Genomic DNA, 26,635 nt, shown 5'->3' on the forward strand with positions numbered 1-26,635 from the left:
TTTTAGGTAGTTTCTCAAAGAAAGGGAAAGATGTCCCTGTTTTATCAGGCATCTCAAAAATTCTTTTGGTAATAAATGATTTCTTCGAATTCCTCATAGGTTTAAGCATAACGAGCTAAATGATTTTGACATTGATGATGTGCATATATCAGGCGACTTACTTTTTTTTTCCCCCTCTCTCATTTTTAGGATTCTGAGTAATAATAAAATATCCGAGCTGAAGAATGGCTCATTTTCTGGGTTAAGTCTTCTTGAAAGATTGTGAGTATTCTTCTATTACCGTTTCTTATTACTGCTTTTATTTAATGCATTTTTACTGTAAACCTATCACTAAATTCCCAACTTTTTAAAGTAAAAATTGAGTTTTTTTCCAACGTGCTACTGTGAAAATTTTCGAAAACTGAATTTTAAAAAACAAGCAGTTACTTTAAGCAGGGACTCGTTAACTTTTTGTAAAGAGCCAGCTAATAAATCTTTTAAATTGTGTGGTCTCTGTTGCCTGGTAGCATAGTGGTTAAAAGCTACAGCTTCTAACCAAAAAGGTCTGCAGTTCGAATCCACCAGACGCTCCTTGCAAACCATATGGGGCAATTCCACTCTGTCCTATAGGGTTGCTATGAGCTGGAATCGACTCGATGGCAACAGGTTTTGTTTACCGGGTTTGGTCTCTGTTGCAATTACCCAGCCCTGCCATTATAGTGTAAAAGCAGCCACTGACAATAAGTAAATGAATGGGTGTGTGTCTATACCAATAAAACTTTATTTATTAAAACACGAGATGGGCTGTAGTTTGCTGACCATTGGCTTAAAACTTAGATGCTGTTTTGAAATTCTATATCATGAAGTGTGTTTACCTTATCGGGTAGGTAGAATTAAACAAAAAAAGTTAAGATAAACTTTTGGATACACTTTGATACTTTTTAGGTATCTTTGAATATGATAGTTATTTTTTTAATATAATATTTTATTGTGTTTCTGGTGAAAGTTTAAACAACGAATTAGGTTCCCATTTGACAGTTTCTACACAAGCTGTTCAGTGACATTAGTTACATATTTCATGATGTATCAACATTCTCTTTAATTGCTTTCTGGTTGTTCTGTTTCCTTATCTTCTCAATTTTGCCTTAGAGTAATTGTTGACCTTTTGGTCTCATATAGATGTTTCTTTCACGGAACATTGTACTTACAGATGATATCCTTTATTTTGTGTTCCATCTGTAATTTTGAGTTTAAGATTTATATAAAGAGTATCTCAGAGTGATATTCTCAGGGAGTTCTCTGGTCTTAACCAGTCCAGTAAGTCTGGCTTTTTAAGAATTTGGGTTCTGTTTCCGCATTTTTCTGCCGTTCTATCAGGGTACATCTCTTGTGGCCCTGATCAGAATGGTCGATAGTGGCAGCTGGGCAACATTTAGTTCTTTTGGTCTCAGGGTAGATGAGGCCATGGCTAGCGTAGGCTATTAGCTCTTCAGATTAGTTTCTTCTCTGAGAAGAGAGTTATGTTTTTGCTTTGCAACCAGGTCTAGTGTTGTTTATGATCAGATGTGTTATAAGTAGCACTCATTATTTTTTACTTTGGTGAATTTTAGACAATGACTGTTTATGTTGCTTGCATTCTGAATGTCTGTGTCTCTGAGTCTCTTCTCCTCTTATAAGTACACCACTCAAATTGGATTAGGGCCCACCCCACTCTAGTATGACCTCATACTGTCTTAACTAATTGTATCTGCAAGGCTCTGTTTCCAAATAAGGTCACATTCACAGGTACCAGTGATTAGGATGTGGACATATCTTTTGGGGGGACACAGATCAACCCATGAGAACATTCTTGGCATGGCAGTCCTTAATTCTTAGATGCTTTTGCTGCTTTTGATCAAGTATTCCTGCCATGCTCCACACAGTCCGTGTGCCTCAGAGGATGCCAACCATGGCCCTACCTCCAGGTCTGACTGGGCTCCGGACAGCTCCTCACACACATTCCATAATCACTGCTTCAGGAATGGGCATTTGGTCCATTTTAGTTGAATGGAGAAGAGCCTGGGTGGTGCAGGTGGTTTGCGGTCTCGGTGGATTGAACCCACCCAGCGGCTCCATGGAGGAAAGGCCTGGCAATCTGCTTCCGTAAATATTACAGCCAAGAAAACCCTGTGGAGCTTTTCTACTCTGTAGCACGTCGGTTGCTGTGAGTCAGGGCCAGACTTAACAGCAGCTAACACCAACAACAGTTGAATCAAGATTTACTTGGGGCTTTTGTGAAAGAAATTTCCCCACTGTCACCAGAAAAGATGGTTGTACTTCTTTCTGGTAAAGAAGCCATCTGCTCATGACACACAGAAGTGGTGGTGCAGAGGGGAGTCCTGGAAGAACCTAGCTGAAGCCTCCCTGACTCTAGACTTTATAGTTACGTGAGGCCATGAGTTCCCACTAGGCTTTTAGTTCCTTGCAGACGAGAGTCATTGTGGCTGATGAACACCCTTAGTGTGCAGGGTCTTGTCAGACATCTAATAGGTGCTCAGTAAGTAATTAAAGGTATCAGTGGGGTCTTCCCTTTTCCAAAAAGGAAGGATGACAGGCACTCCTGTGTTATAAATGGTGTCTTGTTATGTTTAGAAACATGTTTTATTTTGGGCACCTAGGATTGATGTAGGTGTTTATATGCATCCTGAAAAGTGTGCAAAGCACAGCTGATGTTCTGTGCTGTGGTGTGGATTACCCCTTTTTATGTTTACTTTTCAATTCCCTTTGTCTTTGACCTTATTTTCAGCCATTTGTTGGTAATAAATCTGTACATGTTAGAAATATTGTATTAGGTTGCCATTTGGGGTGATATTAAGACACTGTTGTGATTGTTTTTAGCCAGGGGTCTGTTTATACCTGACTCCCAGAATACCACCTCTCTTCTTGGTGGGAACATAGAGAGATATGTAGATGGGGGACTTTGAAAGACTATTTTGTTGAGGGGCTTCAGCCTAAAAGCCCAGTGATGGCTCTGAAGGCTGGGCCTCCTCTGCTGGAGAATGTCTTTATCTCAGTAGCTCTAAGTTCTGCATCCTCTGCGTACATCCGGAGCTCAGGCCTGAGCCCTGGCCTCACCTGTGTAGGGTGAGGAAGCCGTGCCTGCCCACGTTGGACCTGCCTGCAGCATTGTCTTTGTGGGAGAACGGACAGTTCAAGAAGAAAGGAGGACAGTATGTCACGGCTCTAACAGTTCTGGCCCCTTGGAAGGAAGGAGAGGAGAAGAGTGACAGAGAAGTGCTGTGCAGACAGGGCTGCCCCCTGTGACCCTATAGTGTCCCTTACTTGGTACTGCAGGTTCCTGCTGCGACTGGAGGCTGAAATGGCAGAGAGGAAGCCACCAGCCTATCATGGAGGTGCCCCTCGCCTTGGTTTCACTTTAGTTTTAGGGCACTGGAGACAGCAAGGGGCCCTGGTGGTGCAGTGGCTTAAGTGTTTGGCTGCTAACCCAAAGGTCAGCAATTCGAATCCACCAGTGGCTCCTTGGAAACATTATGGGGCAGTTCTGTTCTATCCTGTAGGGTCGCTATGAGTTGGCATCAACGGCAGTGGGTTTTTGGGTTTGGAGACAGCGAAGCAATTCCACATGCAGCTATTTGACCCTTTTGCCAGGAGTTTACTACCATGGGTTGATTAACATCTTCTCAGACCTTAGCCAGCACAACCCCGTTTTTCTAACTTTGACATGGAAGTTGGGGCATCAGGGAGGGAGGGGTGCAGTGGAGGGGGAGCCTTCCCACCCCAAGAGCCCAGCACCATCTTTCTTATATTTACAGTTTCTACTCTTTCTTGTTCTCCAGTTTGATTTGATTTGCTAATTATAAAGCTAAAGCCTCTATAGCTTCTGTACTTTCCATACCAACTCCTTGCGATTAAGACCCTCTGTTTTCATAGCTCTTGTCATTTTCCTTTTTTTTTAACCAGTTAGTCCACTTACTGTTCCACCCTCTTGCCCCACTGTCCTCATCCTGTAGCCAAATCCAGGGACCATTTCTTCCTTCCTTTGTGAGACAGCTCTAGTCCACGCTTTTCTGTGATTTTTCACCATCGTAAGGTTCTCCTCATGATGCTGGTTTACTGCTGGGTCTTGTCACACTATCCACAGTATATATAGGTGGCTTTGTCTCTCGACTCTGCAGAGACTGTGCCTGTATGCTAGGACTCTGCCTTGGGGTCTCTCACTTCAGACACAAGCCCTGTGAGTGTATTGCTGCAGCATTTTGATACATTAATTCAAGTATGTTTCCTAATACTCTCCATCTGGGAAAGGATGACAAAAGAGAAAAAAGGAACCAGTTTTTGGCCGTCAAGTTCCTAAAGGCCTAGCCCAAGTGTAGAAAAGAGATTTGAAAATAAATAAATAAATAAAGACATAAATAAGAGAAATTTTTTCTTCCCTTAGATAAACATTCTGTGGGCTAATTGGAGAGTTAAGAGGGAATATGGAAAGAGCTTTATATATGGTGATGGGTCCCCACGAAAGCCTTCCATCTCTGCCTGCTACCCCATCTCTACTCAGGTTGAGTATGGTGCAATGAAGAGACCATATAAATCGACATAGGGCCTAGATCCAAGGACAGAGTAGCTGGGGACTCTTTCCCAGAGAAGAAGAAAAATCTCAGACATCCCAGGACCCAGCATGATACATCAAACCCAAACTCAAACCTCTTGCCATCAAATCAGTTCCGACTCATGGCAACTAGTTTCAGAATAGAACTGCTCTGTAGGGCTTTCTTGGCTGTAATCTTTATGGAAGCAGATTGTCGGGCCTTTCTTCCATGGTGCTACTGCATGGGTTCGAACCACCAACCTTTAGGTTAGTAATTGAGTGCAAACTGTACGCCTCACTCAAAGACCTGAGAAGAAACGGCCACGTTGCCATTTGAGGCACGATGGGCAGGACAGCCTGTTCGGGAGCTCCCCAGGGAGCAGCAGAGCAGTCCTTGCTCAACAGAAGGGTGGTGTCGCTAGTTGAGTGCTGAGCTCTTCCTTATAGGAGCCTGATGGTTGGTGGTGAGGAATGGTTTAGAACAGACCTGGGTAGCTTCTGGGATCGGTTGTTAAGATACATGTACATAAATTTATTTAGCCTAGTAGAGGATTTAATGTGACATGAATGACAACATTTTTAAATTGTTTTAGAACACAGTGTAGCATACTTTATTCTTTTAACTCCCGTCATTCCTGTCCCTTTCTGACTCTTCCATATGTAAACCCAGGTGCTTTCTTCGCCTCAGTACTGGAGTGAAAATCACTCACCCTACACTACCCTACCCCCGGGGCAGCAGTGGTTCAGAAGGAGAATTCTCATCTCCTATGTGGGAGACCTGGGTCAGGCCATTGTACCTCATACACAGCTACCACCCATCCCTCTGTGGAGGCTTGTGTGTTGCTATAATGCTGAACAGGTTTCAGGGGAGTTTCCAGACTAAATCAGACTAGGAAGAAAGGCCTTGTGATCTACTTCTGAAAGTCAGCCAGTGAAAACCCTGTGGATCACAGTGGGCTGACTTGCAACCCCACCCATGATACAGATGGTGTGGGACCAGGCAGTGTTTCGTTTGGACAAACTGAACAGCATCTAGCAACACCACCACCCCATCCCTGCCCCAGCATCCCTCAACTCGTAACTGACAGAGATGGAGGATAAATACCCTTTCAGGTGGGATGGCTCAGGTGTTCTACACTGTCTTCCAGAGTTCTCCAGGGGACTGGGTCTTAACTGAATGTGATTGTCACCTTCTCAGCACAGCACCTTTTACTGGCTTCCTTTTCTTTCTTGTCTCACTTCCTCACTTCCTTATTGGTGTGTCCCGAGATCACCTCTCAAATAAAACCACCGCCATTATATCCTTGTCTCAGGGGAGAACTCCACCTAGGACACATAGCCAGCTAAATAAGGTCTTTGCAGTCCAGGTTTGGCTAGTTAGAGACCTTGAAAATGAGAATAAATTAGCCAAACAATGTAAAAACACAACAGAATAGGATATGAAGTAAAAGGCAGGAGGTAGAACAAGTAATTTTTCAAACCAGAGCCAGGACTTCAAAGTTCTATGACCTTAAAATAACTGGAGCCAAAGTGTGCAGATTATGGGGTAGGATTCAGTAGGGCAGGGAAGGCAGGCAGGGGAGAAGAGTAAGGGCTGCCTGGGTTGAGAGGGCATTGGTAGTTCGGTGGTAGAATTCCCTCCTTCTGTGTGGCAGACCCAGGTTCGATTCCTGGTCGGTAAACCTCATGCGTAGCCACCACTCATCTGTCATTGGAGGTTTGCCCATTGCTATGATGCGGAACTGGTCTCAGCAGGGCTTCCAGACTAGATGAACTAGGAAGAAAGGCCTGGTGACCTACTTCCAAAAATCAGCCAATGAAAACCCTATGGCTCATAATGGTCCGATCTGCAGCCGATCATCTGTATGGTACAGGACCAGGCAGCGTTTTATCCCTTTGTGTTTGGGGCCCTCCTGAGTCCAGGGCCGATTCAATAGCAGCTGACAACAACAACAACAACAACAATATCCTCTTCCCGCAGAGATTGAGGAAATCGAGAGGCCAAGCTGTCCCTGGCAGTTCTTTCGGGTCGAAGGATACACTTCCTAAGAGGCTTCGCTTTCTCTTTCTGATGTATTAAATGTTCCACAGAGTAAAACAGGCCTGGGGTGCACGCACTCTCACAACCTCCATCTAGAATAGATCCTTCTGTCTGAGGCTTGCCAGTTTGTTCTTCCAAATGCTTGGGTTTTATTTGGGAGCCTTCTTGTTTTCCACTGTTTGCTTTGGATTTGTACCCCCGAGAGGGTAACGCTGTGTGTGTGTGTACGCGTGCGTGCGTGCATGCATTTGTGTATGTGTGCACACGTGTACCCTTGTTTGCGTGTGTGTGCACATGTCTGTGCGTGTGTGCATGCTTTTACTTTTATAGGAATAATGAGGACGAGTTTTTCTTTAATTTAGGAGTTCAAATTCAGGTTTTTATTTTTATAACACAGTAACTGAATTCTTGTGGCATCTAGGAAACTTAATTTCCTAGTTTGGTTCTACCTTTTTGAAGATTACTTTCCATTCTTTTAAAAGTACATGCAGTGGATGAGTGATGTTGATTTATGATATCAGATTAGTTAAAACCATAAAAAGTGCTTAGACTAATAGCAAGGCTTGATGCAAATCAATGAATTCATTAAGCAGGTATTTATCAAGTGCCCATACTGTTCTAGGCTTGGGTCCTAGAACATGGAGCTTGTGTTTTAATGGGGCGAGACATAGAGTTGATATAACAAGCAAACTTTACAAGTGCTATGAATAAAGGGGGGGAACCCTGGTGGCGCAGTGATTAAAGTGCTTGGCTGCTAACCAAAAGGTCAGCAGTTCAAACCCACCAGCTGCTCCTCAGGAGAAAGATGCAGCCGTCTGCTTCCTTAAAGATTATAAAAAAATAAAAATAAATTTTTTTTTTTAGCCTTGGAAATCTTATTAGGCAGTTGTACTCTGTCCTGTAAGATCACTATGAATTGGAATTGACTTGACAGTGCACAACAATAACAATGAGTAAAGAAGGGGCAGTCTCTGGTATAAATGGATAGTGCACTCAACTGCTAACTGAAAAGTTGGAGGTTCGAATCTACCCAGATGCATCTCTGAAGATATACCTAGCTATCTGTTTGTCATCTGTCTTCCTTCCTCCCTTCCTCCTTACCTCCCTCCCTCTTGCTTCATCTTATAGTATTGTCGTCCCTGTATTGTGTTATATATTTAATCGTCAGTATTTCATGACAAAGAGTCTTTGTGGCTTAGTGGTTAAAGCTGCTATCTTGGAAGGTTGGCAGCTTGAATCCACTAGCTGCTCCTCGGGAGAAACATGGCAGTCTGCTTCCCTAAAGACCACAGCCTTGGAAACCTGATGAGGCAGTTCTTCCCCATCCTGTAGGGTCGCTATGAGTTGAAATCGACTCGATGGCAATGAGTTTGGGTTTTTCTGGTTTATTTAGTGGTATCATCTCCCTCCCCCTCAAGATACTCTACCAATGCTGGGATTGCGTAGTGCTCAATGTTTTTGACCCCCCAACATTCATTGTACACCAAATGACGGGTCTAGTCTACCGAGCAGGTTAGCTTCCCTTCCTAGGGACTGACAGAGCCAGTGCTAGCCTTGAGCGATGTGGTGGGACTTTGGAGAAGATTTCCAAGCTCCTAATGAGACACAAGAAGAAAGTCTTTGTTCTTCATGAATTTGTGCTTGGAGGTGATTTCTGGATGTAGGATGCTGTGACTGAGCGACCGGCCTGACGACCAAGTTGATACGCTGAGGATGGTGGATCTGACGACCAAGTTGATATGATGAGGATGGTGGATCTGAGAGGTGGTTGGAATCACCCACAGAGGCTGCCTGCTTCTAGGTTTCTATAATGCCAGAGAGTTAATTTCCTTACTGTTGAAACTGTCTGAGTAGAGGTTTCTGATACTTGGAAAAAGCATCTTATCTGATACGGTTCATATTTTTTTCCTGAAGGAGTTCGTTTACTAAGAAGTGTTAAATACATTTCTTTAATTTGGTTTCTGCACTCCTTTTGTCCATCTTTTCATTGGTGTTTTAATAATCCAACACAAATTTAGCTGTACATTCTAAAGTTAGACTCATGTTTGCTAGGGAAGCTGTGGGTGGCTTGGGGCACGAGGGAGTGTTACATAAGAGGATCTCATTACAAACATGCCTGATTACTAATAATGGGTATTACTAAATATTATATCATATGCTGAAAAATTTTTATTATTAAAGAAAAAGTGTATCTTTAAAATTGTATCACAGTACTCAGTTATTCATGACAGGTGTTTTGCAGAAACATGCACAGTGCATCGTTGGCCACAGATTTATGTACAGCTCTTGTTTAAAACCTGAAAAGGTAAAGGTATGTGTTTAAAAAATGGAACTGGCATTCTGTATTTTTCTTTGCAGAGCGTTTAGCTTATGCAATGCAAGCTAAAAACATACTGATTTAACTTTCTCGTAAGACCACCTAATCTCTTTGAGGGCAGGATTGGGGCAGGTCGGGGAGTGGGAGAGGGTGATAGGAACTGATGAAATGGACCTGTTGATTAATTGTATTTCCTGGGACTTAACTGGGGAGGAAAATTCATTTTTTATTATGAAAATTCTCCAATATACAGAAAGATTAAAAGAATAGTGTAGTAACCCCCCCCCCCCATATCACCCATTTACTTATTATCCAGGTCCAATAATTATTAACAGTTTGCCACAAACACTTTTCTGTCTGTATTGGAATACCCATACACATTTGCTGAATTCTTTGAAGGTCAAGTGCAGGCATCATGGATGGCCCCCTGCCCTTATTGAGAAATATAAGTGGTTATGGGTGGGATGCAGCATTCTATACATTATCTGACTTTATGAATATCCTAATGACTTCATGGTTAATCATAATTTACTAAAAATATTTTATAGTGAAGACAGAAGGTCAGTTAATGTAAGTCTGCCTCTCAGCCACTTACCTGTCCATCCACCCTCTGAGTGGAGTCCCTAGGTGGCAGAGACACTTAAGTGTTTGACCTCTAGCTGGAAAGTTGGCAACTCGAACCCACCCAGAGGCACCTTAGAAGACAGGCCTGGTAATCTGCTTCCAAAAGGTCACAGCCTTGAAAACCCTGTGGAGCAGTTCTACCCTGAACACTTGGGGTCCCCTTGAGAGAACTGACTCGACAGCAACTAACAACAGCAACAACGCTCATGGTGGAGAATAGAGATGGACCCTGCCCTGGTGGAACTTCAGCTCTGTTGGCAAAGACAGTGTAAGCAACCAGAGTGCAGTGTGACGAGTACCCCATAACAGGACGCACAGGGCACCCTTATTCAGATGTATTTTTTTTGGAGGAAGGAATGATGTTTAACCCAAGGCCCAAACCATGAGTAGGAGTTAACCAGGCAAGAGGAAGGGGTGGGCTTGGGGACATGGGGTGGGGGAGATTCCCATAAAGTGAGGGAGAATTGCTGCAGGGTAAAAAAAAAAAAAAAAAAAATCTCTCAATGCAGTTATGAAACATTAAATAAATGGTAGCAGTCATTTGTATTGTTCACATTATCAGTTGCCATCAAGTCAATTCTGACTCATGGCAACCCTGCCTGTCATAGTAGAACTGTACTTCATAGAGTTTCTAGTGGCTGATTCTTTGCAAGTAGATTGCCAGGCCTTTCTTTCAGGGCACCTCTGGGTGAACCTGAACCTCCAGCCTTCGGCTTAGCAGATGTCGCAGGCTGGGTTCTCTAAAGAAGGAAAACCAGTGAAGTGTATAAATGTGTATGTAGAGAGAGATTTATATCAAGGAAATGGCTCGTGTGGTTGTAGAGGCTGGAAAGTCCCAAGTCTGTGGAGGCTTCTCCTGATTCACATAGCTGTAGGGGCTGGTGAACCCAAGATGGGCAGGTTAGACAGCAGGCCTCTTGCTCACAGGCTGCGGAGGCCGATGAACTCAAGACCAGCAGGTAAGCTGCTGGCTCAAGTCCTAAGAACCAGAGGTCAGATGAACAGGAGCCAGTCGTACGATCCAGAGCGAGCAGGAGCCAGCGAGCTTTGCCAGCAAGTCTACTTATACTGGATACACGCCACACCATCAAAATGAAAAGATGCTTTGCATTGGGCAAATCTGCTGCAAAAGACCTCTTTTAAAGTGTTCAAAAGCAAAGATGTAACCTTGAAGACTAAGGTGTGCCTGACTCAAGTCATGTTTTTTTCAGTCGCCTCATATGCCTGTGAAAGCTGGACGATGAATAAGGAAGACTGAAGAAGGATTGACGCCTTTGAATTGTGGTGTTGGCGAAGAATATTGAATATACCGTGGTCTGCCAGAAGAACAAACAAATCTGTCTTGGAAGAAGTACAACCAGAATGTCCCTTAGAAGCAAGGATGGCGAGACTACATCTCACATACTTTGGATACATTATCAGGAGGGATTGCTCCCTGGAGAAGGACATCATGCTTGGTAAGGTAGAAGGTCAGGGAAAAAGAAGAAGACCCTCAATGAGATGGATATAACAATGGGTTCAAGCATAACAACGATTGTGAGGATGACACAGGAGTGAGCAGTGTTTCATTCTGTTGTACATAGGGTCACTGTGAGTTGAAACCGACTCAGCGGCACCTAACAACAACAACCACCACCAAACTACATCGTAATTGCCAAACCACTGAGAATCATAGCCCAGCCAACCTTAACCATCACAGCAGCCAGGTGCGTTCATCATCTGCACCACTTGGGGGTGTTTGACATTTACAATATCTTAAGCTGTATTTCCCCAGAAGCAGGCCCTGAGATGAGGTTTTACATTCCAGTGGGTTTATTTTGGAAGTAGTTCCAGAAAGTACTCATATTTGGGAGTAGTTGACAGTGAGAAGGAGAGAAGAAAATGAAAATACGATATGCTAGTAAGTAGGTTCCTACCGTGGGCACCTGGGACTTGGAGTGACTGAGAGCCACCTCAGAGTGGTCTTCTACCCCAAGGAAGCTGGGGTATACTCCATCCCCTTCCTCTCCCTAGGGCCACTCATGTCCCATCAGTTCCAACCTTCTTGGAGAGGCTCTCAGGTGCTGGCCAAGAGAAAGCCCACAGGGGAGCATTTCTTGCAGAGGACCAGTGAGAGGGGCTGTGGATAGTGTCATCCACAGTGTCTTTGGGACCCTAGGCAGGTATTTGGGGATAAGGAATGCTGGGGTCATGGCATTTATAGCAGTTATTCTCTGTAAAATTTAAATCTTTCCGTTGAAATTGCTACACTAGGAACCATCTTTTTACTTAAAGTAGAGCTAAAAGCTGGCATGAAGCCCAAAGGGAAGGGTAGGTACTTGTGAGGTTACCCAGATATCCTCTAAGACTTTATTTTTAGGTAGATTGCTGCCGACCAGTCGACTCCAACTCGTGGCGACTGGATGTACAACAGAAGGAAATGTTGCCCAGTCCTTTGTCATAATCATGATTGCTGTCACATTCGGGTCCATCACCGTGGCTACTGTGCCATTCCGTCTCACTGAGGGTCGTCTTTGCCCTCGCTGGCCCTCTGCTTCACTAGACATGATGTCCTCCTCCAGTGAGTGATCCTTCCTGATGACATGTCCAAAGCAAGACAGACAGTGTCCTGTTGTGATCCATAGGGTTTTCGTTGGCTAATTTTTGGACGTAGATCACCAGGCTTTTCTTCCTAGTGTCTCTTCATCTGGAAGTCCTGCTGAAACCTGTCCACCTGCTAGTATTTGAAATCCTGGTGGCATAGCTTCCAGCATCATAGCAACACGCAAACCACCAGAGTACAACACACTGACAGATAGATGGCGGTTTTGTTTTTTTACTGCTGTCTAAATGGAGCTGGTGAAGACACTTCTGGGCCTTTTTTTAGGTATTTACAATTTATTTAGAGAAGAGTTTTATTTAGAAAATGCCTCAGAACTTGGGTTGCAAAAAAAAAAAAAAAAGTAAAAGGCACTGCCAGTATGGACAAAGCTCTTTTCTTCTTGTGGAATATAAGGTGACCTGGATTCTGATCACCGAGATATTTAGGTATGGTCATTGGAGCATCAACTTTATACCTATGCTTAATAATCATTTCCCATTTTAAAAAATTATGGCGACTGGTTAATTAGTAGATAAGAACTGCTTTAGGTGAAGGGAAGGACAACACTCAATACATGGAAGGTCAGCTCAATTGGACTGGACCAAAAGCAAAGAAGTTTCCGGGATGAAATGAATGCTTCAAAGGTCAGCGGAGCAAGGGCGGGGGTTTGGGGACCATGGTTTAAGGGGACTTCTAAGTCAATTGGCAAAATAATTCTATTATGAAAACATTCTGCATCCCACTTTGAAATGTGGTGCCTGGGGTCTTAAATGCTAACAAGTGGCCATCTAAGATGCATCAGTTGGTCTCAACCCACCTGGAGCAAAGGAGAATGAAGAACACCAAGGTCACACGACAACTAAGAGCCCAAGAGACAGAAAGGGCCACATGAACCAGAGACCTACATCATCCTGAGACCAGAAGAACTAGTTGGTGCCCGGCCACAATAGATGACTGCCCTGACAGGGAGCACAGCAGAGGACCCCTGAGGGAGCAGGAGATCAGTGGGATGGAGACCCCAAATTCTCATAAAAAGACCATACTTAATGATCTGACTGAGACTAGGGAAATCCCGGCGGTCATGGTCCCCAAACCTTCTGTTGGCACAGGACAGGAACCATACCCGAAGACAACTCATCAGACATGAAAGGGACTGGACAGTGGGTAGGAGAGAGATGCTGATGAAGAATGAGCTAATGATATCAGGTGGACACTTGAGACTGTGTTGGCATCTCCTGTCTGGAGGGGGGACGGGAGGATAGAGAGAGTTGGAAGCTGGCAAAATTGTCACGAAAGGAGAGACTGGAAGGGCTGACTCATTAGGGGGAGAGCCAGTGGGAGTATGGAGTAAGATGTATATAAACTTATATGTGACAGTCTGACTTGATTTGTAAACGTTCACTTGAAGCTCAATAAAAGTTAATAAAAAAAAAAATGAAAACACTAAAAAAAAAAAAATTATGGCGTTACTAGGGAGTTCAGTTTCATTGGGAGAAACCTGGCTCCGATGGGGGGATGTACCGCCCTAACCCTAGATCCGTACTGAAGAATGCCTGGTGGGTTAGAATGTGGGTGAGACACGCAGTGGTGTCGCTAGGGTTGGCGTCACCCCCCGACCTCCTCCTGTACCAGACCATATAGAATCCTTAGCAATGCTTTTTGTCCTAATTTTACTTGTAAATCGTAATTCCTGCATGTCATTCCTTCTTTTGCGTTAATTATTACTTCATTCTCAAAAATGTTATTGGTATAGGTTGATACTGATAAAACACCAGAATGTTTGACAAAATCAGTGCCTGTAGAAATACTGGCAGCAACAGTAACGACAGCGCGTGCTTGTAGTGTGTGCGTGTGCAACCATGTGATCCGGAGCCTCGTTGTAACTGGGTAATGATGACAGCTCTGACTGGAGGGCATTAGGAGGTGCAAAAAGTAAATTAGTGTAGAGTTGTAGCCTTGTGCGTATACTGATACATGTAAGCTTGCTGTTAGGTGCCATTGAGCTGGCTCCAACTCAGAGCGACCCTGTGCACAACAGAACGAGACACTGCCCGATCCTGCACCATCCTCGCAGTTGTTATGCTTGAGCCCATTGTTGCAGCCATCGTGTCAGTCCATCTTGTTGAAGGTCTTCCTCTTTTTTGCTAACCCTCTGATTTATCAAGCATGATGTGCTTCTTCAGCGTACTGATAACGTGTCCCTCCTGATAACATGTCCAAAGTATGTGAGACGAAGTCTCGCCATCCTTGCTTCTAAGGAACGTTCTGGCTGTACTCCTTCCAAGATGGATTCATTCATTCTTCTGGCAGTCAATGGTATATTCAATATTCTTCACCAGCACCGTAATTCAAAGACACCAATTCTTCTTTGGCCTTCTTTATTCATTGTGCAGCTTTCACACGCATATGAGGTGATTGAAAACATCATGGCTTGGATCAGGTGCACCTTAGTCCGCAAAGTGACATCTTTGCTTTTTAACACTTTATAAAGAGGTCTTTTGCAGTAGATTTGCCCAGTGCAATGCGTAATTTGAGTTCTTGACAGCTGCTCCTGTGGACATTGATTGTGGTTCGAAGTAAAATGAAATCCGTACGAAAAATGTTTTTAAATGTTACTATAACTAACTACAGGGATATTTTCTTAGACAGTCATTTTGGTGTCACCCCCTCTGATAGTGTCACTAGCGAGGTCTTCAGCCCCCGCATCCCTCTAAAGACACCGCTGGAGACATGGGAAAAGTTGGAATGGGATGTGCTGAGGGCCAATATGTTCGCAGGTTTCACGAGATGCCTTTCTGTAGAAGTGTTTTTGAGAATTTCTAAGCAATCTGATAGATTGATGATGCATTCAGAGCATGGTTAGTGTGGTAAGGCACTGTGCCAATGACATGTCAAGAATGCTGGGCTTAGAGAGTAAATGAAGGACAAACACCTCATCAATATGTTTTTTTGAAATTTCCAACCTCATCAGTATGTTTTTGTGAAAGCTCCAGGAAACCTATCCTGAAACCAACCCCAGTGTTGTAACTTGTGCTATTTTGCTAGTAAGAATTACCTGTTAGAAAAAAATTAATAACTTGTTATCAATCAGGCCACACGTCTGTTGGTTTTCACTAGCTGGTGGCAGTGGTTGTTCTTAATAGATGCTGTCTAGTTGGCCTCCAACTCGTGGTGACCCCACGTACACCAGAATGAAACACTGTCCAGACCTGCACCATTCCCATGATTGGTTGCAGATTGGACCATTGTGATTCACAGGGCTTTTATTGATTGATTTTCACAAGTTGATCAGCAGACCTTTCTTCCTACTCTTATTCTGGAAGCTCTGAAACCTGTCCTGCATCGTAGCAACACGCAAGCCTCCACAGATGGTGTGTTGGTCGGGAAGGAACCTGGGTCTCCCTCATGGACGGCAAGAATTTGAAGAGTAAAATCGAAATGTGATTCTCTAATGGGATGGAAGAAAATGCAAGGTGTCAGTGCTCCCTGCTGTAAGATGACCCTGGAGTCCTTAAGTACACGTAGAGAAGGGAAGCCAAGTGCTTTCTGAGTTGGAGGGGTACTGAGAAGGCAACCTGCTGACTTTTTCTATAAGTAATTTAGACTGCCTAGACATGGACATGGACTAGAATGTCCATGATTGAGCAACAGAAGAGATCTCAGAGACACCAGTCACCTCAGTTGTGATAACAGGTGACACCAGTGGTCTAGGATAGACTCCAGCAAGACTTTTTCAATCCCAGTTAAAACAGATACGAGATTAAAAGAATCCCTTGAGGTACCTCCTATCCTTACTTTGTTTTGAGCATCCCTCTGCTCTTCTGTATTGTTCCACCAACTGTGTGTGCATCCTGGAGCGATATAGAGTGTTGAAGAGTAGCATGGTAGCAAGCTCAAATGTACTGTGTCAGAGAAGGGTAATTTTGCCATTGTAGGGGAAGACTCCAAGGAGCAGATAAGCTGGAAGGAGTTTCTGGTTCGTGGTCTGGCTTCAGGCTCCCTGAGGCTGCAGAGGCCACCTGGAGTTCAGTGGGCCAGGTTCTGAGTGATTCCTGACAAACAGGCCACCTCAGGGCTGAAGTGCGGCACAGGCACTGGTCTAGAGAAGTGAGGCACTTTTTATTCTGCTTCCATGTCCTCCAGTAGCTGACTGTCACTTCTCTTCAGAACACTCGTATGGGATGACTTGAGAGTCTTCAACTGGTACAGAGAGCAGGGCATCCAGAGAAGAGAAGCAGCCATGGCTCCTGTCTCAGATCCACACTGACAGAGGGATATTACTGTGACTCACTGCTGCCACCTAGTGGCAGAGTACTTACATGGACGAGCCAGCTCCTTTGAGAAGAATGGCAATGAATTGTGATTCCTGCCAGATGCCATGATGTATAGGCTTGTGAATCTTTGCTTTGACCTATATATTGTAAGTTATTAACCAAAAAACCAGTTGCTGTCAAATTGATTCTGACTCGTGGCGATTCCATGCATGTCAGAGTAGAACTTTGCCCCATAGGATTTTTAATGGCTAATTTTTTGGAAGTAAATCATCAGGATTTTGTTTCGAGGTGCTTCTGGGTGGACTTGAACCTCCAGCCTGTATCTTTACTTCATAGAAACCCTAATCATACAAGCTGAGTGAGGAGAAATTATGAAAAGCCAAATTACCTGGCTTTTTACAACTGCTTATTTTTGAAGATGGGAAAAAAAAATACATTCCCTGTAATTATATTTGACACAAATAGTGACTGATTTTTTTTTGATAACCAAGGTACAGCATTGTAAGGAAGAAATTGTAGGGATAATATATATGAGTGTAGCTCAATCGAATTTGAATGATATTAGGACATAATTTATTTTTATGTTGCGTCCCTTTATTCTTTTATTGACCAAAACAAATGGCTTTCAAATCAGACTACTGGAGTTTGAATGATGACTCTACCACTTATTCAGAGAACGATCTTGCTTCTAAACTTTTTGCCTTTAGTTTTCTGCTTTTATTACTGTTATTGCTGGTTTCTGTATAGCAGGTAAGTGTATCGTGTTTAAATATTTGTTCCGATGTTGACGTGTGAATAATATTTATCTAATTATTTTTTAACAGGGACCTCCGAAACAATCTTATTAGTAGTATAGATCCAGGTGCCTTCTGGGGGCTGTCATCACTAAAAAGATTGTAAGTGTTCGAATTGCTTACTTATGAGTTTGAAATGTTCCTTTTATAAGTAGCTATTAACCTATTTAGAGCTTTATTTAACAAGGTAAAAAAACGGATATTTAATAATTTTCACAAGTTCACCTGGGCGGGTCCATGGTAGCAAAACGAAGAGAGTGCTTTTAACATAACAGCTTCTTGTTTTTAGGTGCCGTGGAGTTGGCACCAACTCATAGCGACCTTAGTATAACGGAGCGAAACATGCCTAGTCCTGTGCCATCCTCACAGTTGTTGCTATGTTTGAGTCCATTGTTGCAGCGACTGCGTCAGTCCATTTTGTTGAGGGTCTTCCTCTTTTTCACTGACCCTAGGTGTCTTGGTCACCTAGTGCTGCTATAACAGAAATACCACAAGGGGATGGCTTTAACAAAGAGAAATTTATTTCTTTACAGTAAAGTAGGCTAAAAGTCCAAATTCAGGGCGTCAGCTCCAGGGGAAGGATTTTTCTCTCTCAGCCTTCTCATCAGTCTTCCCCTGGACTAGGAGCTTCGCCATGCAGGGACCCTGGGTCCAAAGGACGCACTCTGCTCCCCGCACTGCATTTTCAGTAGTATGAGGTCCCCACTTTCTGCTAGCTTCCCTTTCCTTTTATCTCTGGAGAGATAAAAGGTGGTGCAGACCATACCCCAAGGAAACTCCCTTTACATTGAATCAGGAATGTGACCTAATCCTCCTTAACATAAAATTACAATCACAGAATGGAGGACTACCACAGAATACTGGGAATCATGGCCTAACCAAGTTAATACACACATTTTTTGGGGGGGACATAATCTAATCCATGATACCAAGCATTATGTCCCTCTCCAGGGAATGGTCCCTCCTTGATAACGTGTCCAAAGTATGTGAGATGAACTCTCGCCCTCCTTGATTCTAAGGAGCATTCCAGCTGTACTTCCAAGACAGATTTGTTCGTTCTTCTGGCAGTCCATGGTATATTCAATATTTTTCACCAATGTCACAATTCAAAGGCGTCAATTCTTCAGTCTTCCTCATCTATTATCTGGTTTTTGCATACATATGAGGCAATTGAAAACACCATGGCTTGGGTTAGGTGCACCTTAGTTTTCAAGGTGAAGTCTTTTCTTTTCAATACTTTAAAGAGGTCTTTTGCTGCAGACGCATCTTGATTTCTTGACTTCTGCTTCCATGGGTGTTGATTGTGGATCCAAGTAAAATGAAATCATCGATAATTTCAATCTTTCCTCCGTTTATAATGATGTTGCTTATTCGTCCAGTTGTGAGAATTTCTGTTGAGGTGTAAGCTATACAGAAGGCTGTGGTTTTTAAGCTTCATCAATAAGTGCTTCACGTCCTCTTCACTTTCAGCAAGGAAGATCGTGTCATCTGCATAATGCAGGTTGTTAATGAGTCTTCCTCCAATCCTGATGCCATGTTCTTATTCACATGGTCCAGCTTCTCGGATAATTTGCTCAGCATACAGATTGAATAAGTATGATTAAAGAATACGATCCTGACGCACACCTTTCCTGATTTCAAACCTTGAAGTATCCCCTTGTTCTGTTCAGAGTGCCTCTTGGTCTGTGTACAGGTTCCACGTGAGCATAATTAAGTGTTCCTGAATTCCATTCTTCGCAATATTATCCTTAATTTGTTATGATCCACACAGTCGAATGTCTTTGCATGGTCAATAAAACACAGGTAAACATCTTAGAAAGGGATTAATTTGTACAGTAATTTGATTTGTTTAGTGTACAAGGTCATGTCCCTCTGATGCTAATAAAATTGTTACTGCATTAGCTTTGCCAGCTGACTTAATCTATAGATGATTTTCAGATTACGAATCCATTCAAAGTTTTTCTTTTGTAAATAACGTATAAATTGAAGCACCTTTCTATTAATGATGTAAAGTGTTGTCATTTTCATATATATCTTATCTATGTATTAATATTTCAAAACCTAAAGACCAGTTTTTTTTTTCTTTTTCTTTTTTTTACTATTTCTGAAAGTATATAATACCCCATCCCCTTATTGTGTTCTTCTCAAAATAGCTACGTGAGCAGGCTTACACATGAGAAGTGACCCTTGTCTTCACTCAAGCTGTGTGGACTCACATCTCGTATTTCCCACCTGCTTACATATCTCTCATCCCTTCATCAGACATTTAATAAGTCTTGACCTCTTACCATGTTCTGATTTCTCTGGAAGAGTGCATAGGCTCTAGGGAGTGGTCCTGGGGGATAGGTAGTTAAAGAAAATTCAGCCCAACATATGCTATAAACAAAACAAAACCAAAAAACCCAAACCCGTTGCCATTGAGTCAGTTCCCACTCATGGCGACCCCGTGTGTTACAGAGTAGAACTGCTCCATGGGGTTTTCTTGGCTGTAGTCTTTATGGAAGCAGGTCTCCAGGCCTTTCTTCCACAGAGCTTCTTGGGCGGGTTTGAACTGCCAACCTTTAGATAGCAGACAATTACAAACTGCTTGTGCCAGCCAGGCTCCTTAATATGGGCTGTAATAGATATTGGAGCTCTGGTGGCACAGTGGTTAAAAGCTTGGGTGCTAACCAAAGGGCAGCAGTTTGAATTCACCAGGTGCTCCTTGGAAACCCTATGGGGAAGTTCTACTCTGTCCTGTAGGGTCGCTGTGAGTCAGAATAGACTCGACGGCAGCGGAAGTTTTTTTTTTTTTTTAAATAACATACAGTAATAATGTGGTGGAGAAAGGAGGGAACATTTGAGAGTGTGACAGCCTGCCATCAGGGCCATCATTTAGATTTGAACTTGTACCTGAGGGTTGAATGTGTATTGAACAATAAGGGAAAGTTAAGCAGAGTGGACATAGATGTGAAAGAACATGTCTATTGGGAGAGTATGTTTAGTTCTTTGGCCAGAGAATAAGGTAGAAAGGGGGATAGAATGTTGGGAGATAAGGCTGGTCAGGGATCACGCTTTCGAAGACCAACCGCTACAAGACAGAGTGTAGAATCTATTCTTTAGATAGTGAGGGGACTACCAGAAGTTTTAAAGTATGGAGTGGACTTGAATAGATTCGGGTGTCAAAAATATTTCTGATAGCAATAAGGAGAAATCACTTAAGCAGAGAGAGACCAAGGACAAAGGGGAGGAAGACCAATTCCATGCTTTCTTCTTTCACTCGTCCTTTCTGCTGACCCCTTTCTCATGTTTTTTTTTGGTTTCTGGAAACCCTGGTAGCATAGAGGTTAAAAACTATGGGTGCTAACCAAAAGGTCAGCAGTTTGAATCCACCAGGCACTCCTTGGAAACCCGAAGTGGCACTTCTGCTGTGTCCTGTCAGGTGGATATGGGTCAGAATTGACTCGACAGCAACCAGTGTCATGCTTTCTTATTATTTATTTAACATTTTTAATTGTTCATGGGGCCTGGTTATTTTTTATGTTTTTTATAGTCGGATCCAGTTTTAAGAGTTGGTGGTGCTATTTTTGCAGAATTTTTATTTCTTTTGCAAGTACGATTATCTTTCCTCTAAAATTTATCATCTGTAGCTCCTCTCCCAGTTGCCTCGCTTAGGCAGTCTAAAGATTCAGGCGTTTTGAAGGTTAAGAATAATAGGTAAAAGTTTTTCTCTTCATCTGCTTGAAAAATTATTTTAAAATTTTTGGTTAGACTCTGCATTAGGGAATTGTATTACCATAGTGTATCTGTTTGGATAAGGTGTCCGTTGTGTTCATCAGGCTTTGCATGCACACACTAAGTGAAGCTCAGGGGTGTCTGGAGGAGATCTCACTACTGACCAGTTTTCTTCTGCTCCACTAAGTCTGTGCTTCTTTATTTTTTGCTTAAGGTTTGGGGTATTAATGAAACAAGTCAGGAAAGCCAACCAGGTTGAGGGTAGGTCAGTGGTACTAATGGAGATTAGAATTCTAGATTAAAAAAAAAAAAAAAAACTGCCATCAAGTTGATTTCAAGTCATGGTGACCCCATGTGCTATAGAATAGAACAGCTGCACAGGGTGTTTTGGCTGTAATCTTTATCGAAGCGGATCCCTAGACCTTTCTCCTGGGTGGGTTTGAACCGCCAGCCTTTAGTTTAATAGGTGAGCACATACTGTTGGTGTCACCCAGGAACGCTGGAATTCTGGATAAGGAAGATAAAAAGGCTTGGGGGGTGGGCACAGGCAGTAAGTTGGTAGGCGTCAGTTGTAGTAGATCAAGATAGGTTTAGAGTTCAGGAAGAGTTAACACCAATGTAATCAAAGTGGTGAGGCACAGGTGAGTGTCAGTTGCCTTCAGCAAAAGTTCGTTGAGTCTGTCCTGTGTGCACAACAATGAGCAAGGCTCTGGAGATGCAGAGGTGATCAGGAACCCCTTGCCAGGTTTGCAGTCTGGTGGATTTGTACATGTCGATGAAAAGCCTGCATATGGAAGAGGAAACTAGTTTCAGAGAGAGCGGGTGATAGCTAGAGTTTAGCTGCTAGGAGTCTTGACAGTTATTAGGACTCAGTCATCCATATGCAGATGGGTGTGGAGTACAGCCCTAAATGGGCTGCACCTCCAGAAATAGTGACTAGGCCGTTAGGGAGTGCAGTTTGGTTTTTAATAGAGCCACTTTCTTTGTGCTCTTTACCAGGTATTAACTGACACTTTGTTGAAATGGGTCAGTTTGTACCTATGCCTGGAAGTGTGAATCATCAAGTAGGAAGCACCATAGAAGCTCTGGGGCTGGGCCAAGCAGCCTTTGTTTTAACCATCCCTTTAGGTGATTCAGAGCCCTGGTGACACAGTGGTTAAGAACCCGGCTGTTAACCAAAATGTTGACAGTTCAAATCCATCAGTCACTCCTTGGAAAGCCTGTGGGACAGTTCTACTCTGCCCTAAGGGCTGCGGTGAGTCAGAATCAACTTGATGGCAATGGGTTTGGTTTGGTTTTGGTTTCCAGGTGATTCTGATGCTGAAGTTTGAGAATGTCTAGAATATTTTTTCGTCCAACTTTTCTTTTTTTTCTCCCAAGGTTAGGTTAAGACATTAATCATACTGTCAGAAAAGACCACTTCTTAATTCTCTCCCTTTGTGATCCACACCCCTGTATTAACAGCTTTTGGATAATAGATTCATTGTAACAGTATCTCTATGCTGAGTTACAGGTTGAAGGAAACTTGAATATTAATAAAGTTTCGTCAGCGTGCTTTAAGGATACTGCAGGATATCTTGGGTTTTCCATTTACTTCTTTATACTTCAGTAAATTTCTTTTTTTTTTTTTTTAAATTTCTCAGGTACTAGTATACAAAAAAAAAAAACAAACTTTTTTTTTTCTTTTTCAGTAGCATTTCATTTAATTGCTTATATTTTACCAGGTATCATCTCCATGCTGCATGAAGTAGTCTCTTGTGTTCTTGTCGAGGATGACACTTGCCTTTTATAATATTTTTCCTATTAGAAAATATGCTCTTAATTCCCAACAGCTGACCTGTCATTGAGCTTATGGTATACATTTTGCAGCTGAACTCAGTAGGTTCTAAAGATATTGTGCTGTAGTAGTGTGTGCTCTAGTTGCTTGTAGATACAGGCACTTTTTTCTCATGGGACCTTAAATCCTTCATCTCAATCCCACAGCTCACTCGACAGCCAGGCATCAAGCATTTTTGTAAGTGTGCCATGTCGCTGCCTTTAGTTTATAGGTAATTTGAATCAGGGAGATTAAGTGGTTTTTGAAGAATAAACCACCAAAAAAATAGATAAAACCTAAACCCATTCAAGTACCCTCTGGCTTTATCAACAAGATCTATAAAGTAAGGAGCTAAGTTTTTCTTCTTCATTACAGTCAAAACTTCTGAATACTCAGGAATGAATTAGAAAGCAGTAAATTTGAGATGTTCATGAGCAAATAAAAAGTCCATCATTTTGATAATTTGCCATCTTACCTGTTATTTATTGTGTGTTGGCTGAGATCGGGCTCTCCTGTCTAATGTCACCCAGCGTAATTAACTATAGGTCATCTAAGAAATTGTATCGCAGACAGTAAGATATATTGGGCCCCATTTTTTTTTTAACTCCAGCTTCATCTTGGGTAATTTCGCAGGAGTAGAAGAAAGTACTTGAAATGTAGAGAGCACAGTAGTTAAGCAGAGCTTGGTCTCTGTCTGCGAGAGGTAAGTGGAAGCATGGTGACGCCACCTCAATGCTATATCCTTACCTCACTTGGAGTGTAGGTGGAGATCTCACAGGGGCTGACAGGAAAAGGCTTGTGTGATACCTGGGTGCTTCATTGACCACGAAAACTAATTGTGGCCACTTTCTCCCCCTTCTTCTTAGGGACCTGACAAACAACCGGATAGGATGTTTGAATGCAGACATATTTAGAGGGCTCACCAACCTGGTTAGGCTGTAAGTACATCTTTGTTTCCTACTCACATGTAATCAATCAGGTGAACTAGTATCCAAAGTTTTATGAACACCTATGATATGTGTAGGAGCCTTGGAGGCGCCATGGTTAAGTGATTGGTTGTTAACTGAAAGGTCGGTGGTTTGAATCCACCAGCCGGTCCATGGGAGAAAGATGTGGCAGTCAGCTTCCATAAAGATTATAGCCTTGGAAACCCTATGGAGCAGTTCTTTCTACTCTGTCCTGTAGATCACTGTTAGTCAGAATCAACTCGACGGCAGTAGGTCTGGTTTTTTTGTTTCATGGTATATTTAACATTAAAGTGGTAACTCTAGGGGATAGAAACAGGTGGGGACAGAAGCTTGCAGACTAATCATGGAGATACAGTGTTAACAGAACATGATACACTATTACCTGCACACATGAAAGCACACATGTTGAGAGATATGATCAAAGGCTTCTGTGATTTGGTACAACTTCTTGGAAGAGGGCAGATGTGAGCTGATGGTACAAAAGTGGGCAAAAATTTGCATAGTTAAGAAACTAAAAGAAGCTGAGCAAATGCTTGGAGGTGAAAGTGAGAGCTAGACCAGACTGAGAGGGGAAAGGGGTGTGGAGTAAAATGGCCATTTGAAGTTTGCCTCTGGCCATGTGATATATAACTTTTCTAAACTTTTTTTTCCATCTGTAAAGTGGGTTTAATACTACCCCCAAAATTACCATCAGGATTCATTAAAATTTAAATGATCTCCATCTCTTTATCACAACTATAATTTGTATGAAATATAAATATAGAAAAACTTTGTACAAGCCCTCAAGCATATTTTATTTTTGAAATAAAGACAATCCACAATGTAGTAGTTAGAAATAAGGCCGATTATCTAGAGTAGAGCTTTATATTGACGTATGTGAAAGGCAGACAGGGAACCTCAGGACTGACTCAGTAACAGGAAGCCACTGAAAGTCTTTTATGTGGGAAAATGGCAGAAAATCCTGTTTCTGGGAAAAGCAGTCTGGCAATAGTTTGTACTATAAACTGGGGGATTTAGGCTCGAAGATTTTTGGTGAAAGGGTTTTCTGTGCCTGGTTCTTTTTCTGTGTAATTCCTTGGAATGTTTCTTCTGTTCTCATTTAAGTTACCTTTGAAAAAGCTAGTCAGTGCTTGAATAGTGAGATGATCCATCTATACAGCCAGGAAGGAGATGTGAGATCACTGGCCAGAGTGGAACAAATTGCTCCTGCTTCTTTAGTCAGTGGTTAAGAGCTTGGCTGCTCACCAAAAGGTCGGCAGTTCAAATCCACCAGCCACTCCTTGGAAACCCCGTGGGGCAGTTCTGCTCTGTCCCATAGGGTTGCTATGAGTCGGAATCAACTCCACAGCAAAAGGTTTTCTTTAGTCGGAAAACTTGAGAGAATGTTTTTCAGTTGTCCTTTAATTTTTGAAAGGATAAGATACGTGGCCTAATTCATTTTTTGAATAAAAGATTGATTTCCTGTGTAGTTTTATCCATGTCTTGAAATTATTCCAATCAATTGTATTTCACTCTCTTGCAATAAGATTGCAAACAGTCTTTTCCTATTTTACTGGTGTTTTTCTTTGTATTTTTAAGTTCTGAGGACTGCATAAGAATTGGTGAAATTGGGCATCTGTAAAGGAAAAGTTTGTTGTGATTTAGCATGACTCAGGTAATGAAAAGGAGCCTGGAGTCTGCTGTTTTGATTTTACTTCCAGATTGATTTATAGCTGTGGCTAGGGGTTTGACCCACCAGAAACGTTCCTGAGGCAAGAGAATGGGGTTTGGGCAGTGCAGAGGTTAGATCATTTTAGGTCATAGTTAGGTTAATCTAGGTCAGAGTAATCATCTATTTCCTCTGCTTCCTGCTCCGCTAAATTTTTTGCATGTCTTAGAGCCTGGGTCATTTCTTATGTTTTATTTATTATCTGATACCTGTTCTGAGATTTAGAATCATACAGGTCATGAAATTTATGCTTGTAAAATAGTTACAGGATATTCCATGGTACAGAACAGATTATAATTTAGTCATCCATTCCTCTGTTGATGGAGGTTCCATTTGTATGCATTTTCCACTTCATTTAATGAGGTATCATATATACAGAGGAGCCCTGGTTGCATAGTGGTTAACCAAAAGGTCAGCAGTTCAAGTCTACCAGCTGCTTCTTGGAAACCCTGTGAGGCCATTCTGCTGTGTCCTGTAGAGTTGCTATGAGTCGGAATCAGCTTGACGACAACAGGTTTGGTTTTGGTTTGGTATATACAGAGATCATGCACCAGACACATTTAGCTTGCAGAAATTCACGTATATTTGTTTAGCAAAAGTAAATAAGCAAAGAAGAAGTAGTTGAGAGAGTAAGAAACAACAGCTAGCTCTTAGAGGTCCTCCAGTGAATAAGCCAGACATGTAACCTCCTCCTGGAGCTCATAGTCTAGCTTTGAAAATACACAGTCAATTATGGGTGTTAACGAGCTATTCAAATTGTTTACCATAGAGTACTGTGAGTTTTAATTCACACAAAGCCCTGCAAAGTTTGTGGTGGTTGTTGGGTGCTGTTGAGTTGACTCCGACTCGTAGTGATCCTATAGGACAAAGTTTAATTGCCCCATAGGGTTTCCTAGGCTGTAATCTTTACTGGAGCAGATTGCCAGGTCTTTCCTTTCATGGAGGCACTGGTGTGTTAGAAATGCTGGCCTTTCAGCTAGCAGCCGAGTGCTTGACCATTGTGCTACCAGGGCTCCTCTGTAAGATTAAGTATTTATTTAACCTAATGGGCACAAGAGGAAACTGGGGAGGTTAAGGCATTTGTCCAAGAATAACACTCATATATCTCGAATCTCTCATTTTCAACCTTGAACTCGTTTCATTCCACCCACGCCTTTCACTGTGTTGCTGCTCCTGATGATTCAGGTTATCCTTTTCCTTTTTTGTTTAGTTAATTTTCCCTTTCTTCATTTCA

At 42.5% G+C, this 26,635-nt stretch overlaps 1 protein-coding gene across 2 annotated transcripts in view; it reads left to right on the top strand.

The window, feature by feature from the left end:
* The window catches only part of ADGRA3 (adhesion G protein-coupled receptor A3), a 180,080-nt gene that overhangs the window by 56,977 nt on the left and 96,468 nt on the right, over window positions 1-26,635 (top strand). Inside the window, exons 2-4 of one of the 2 annotated variants that reach the window (XM_003411288.4) lie at window positions 190-261; window positions 17,226-17,297; window positions 23,592-23,663. In XM_003411288.4, the coding sequence (XP_003411336.1) occupies window positions 190-261; window positions 17,226-17,297; window positions 23,592-23,663 (216 nt within the window). The remainder of the gene's footprint in view (window positions 1-189; window positions 262-17,225; window positions 17,298-23,591; window positions 23,664-26,635) is intronic. The other variant, XM_010591394.3, reaches the window with a different exon arrangement.

This window comes from Loxodonta africana, chromosome 5, assembly GCF_030014295.1.
Source record: "Loxodonta africana isolate mLoxAfr1 chromosome 5, mLoxAfr1.hap2, whole genome shotgun sequence".
Classification (NCBI taxonomy): Eukaryota; Metazoa; Chordata; class Mammalia; order Proboscidea; family Elephantidae; genus Loxodonta; species Loxodonta africana.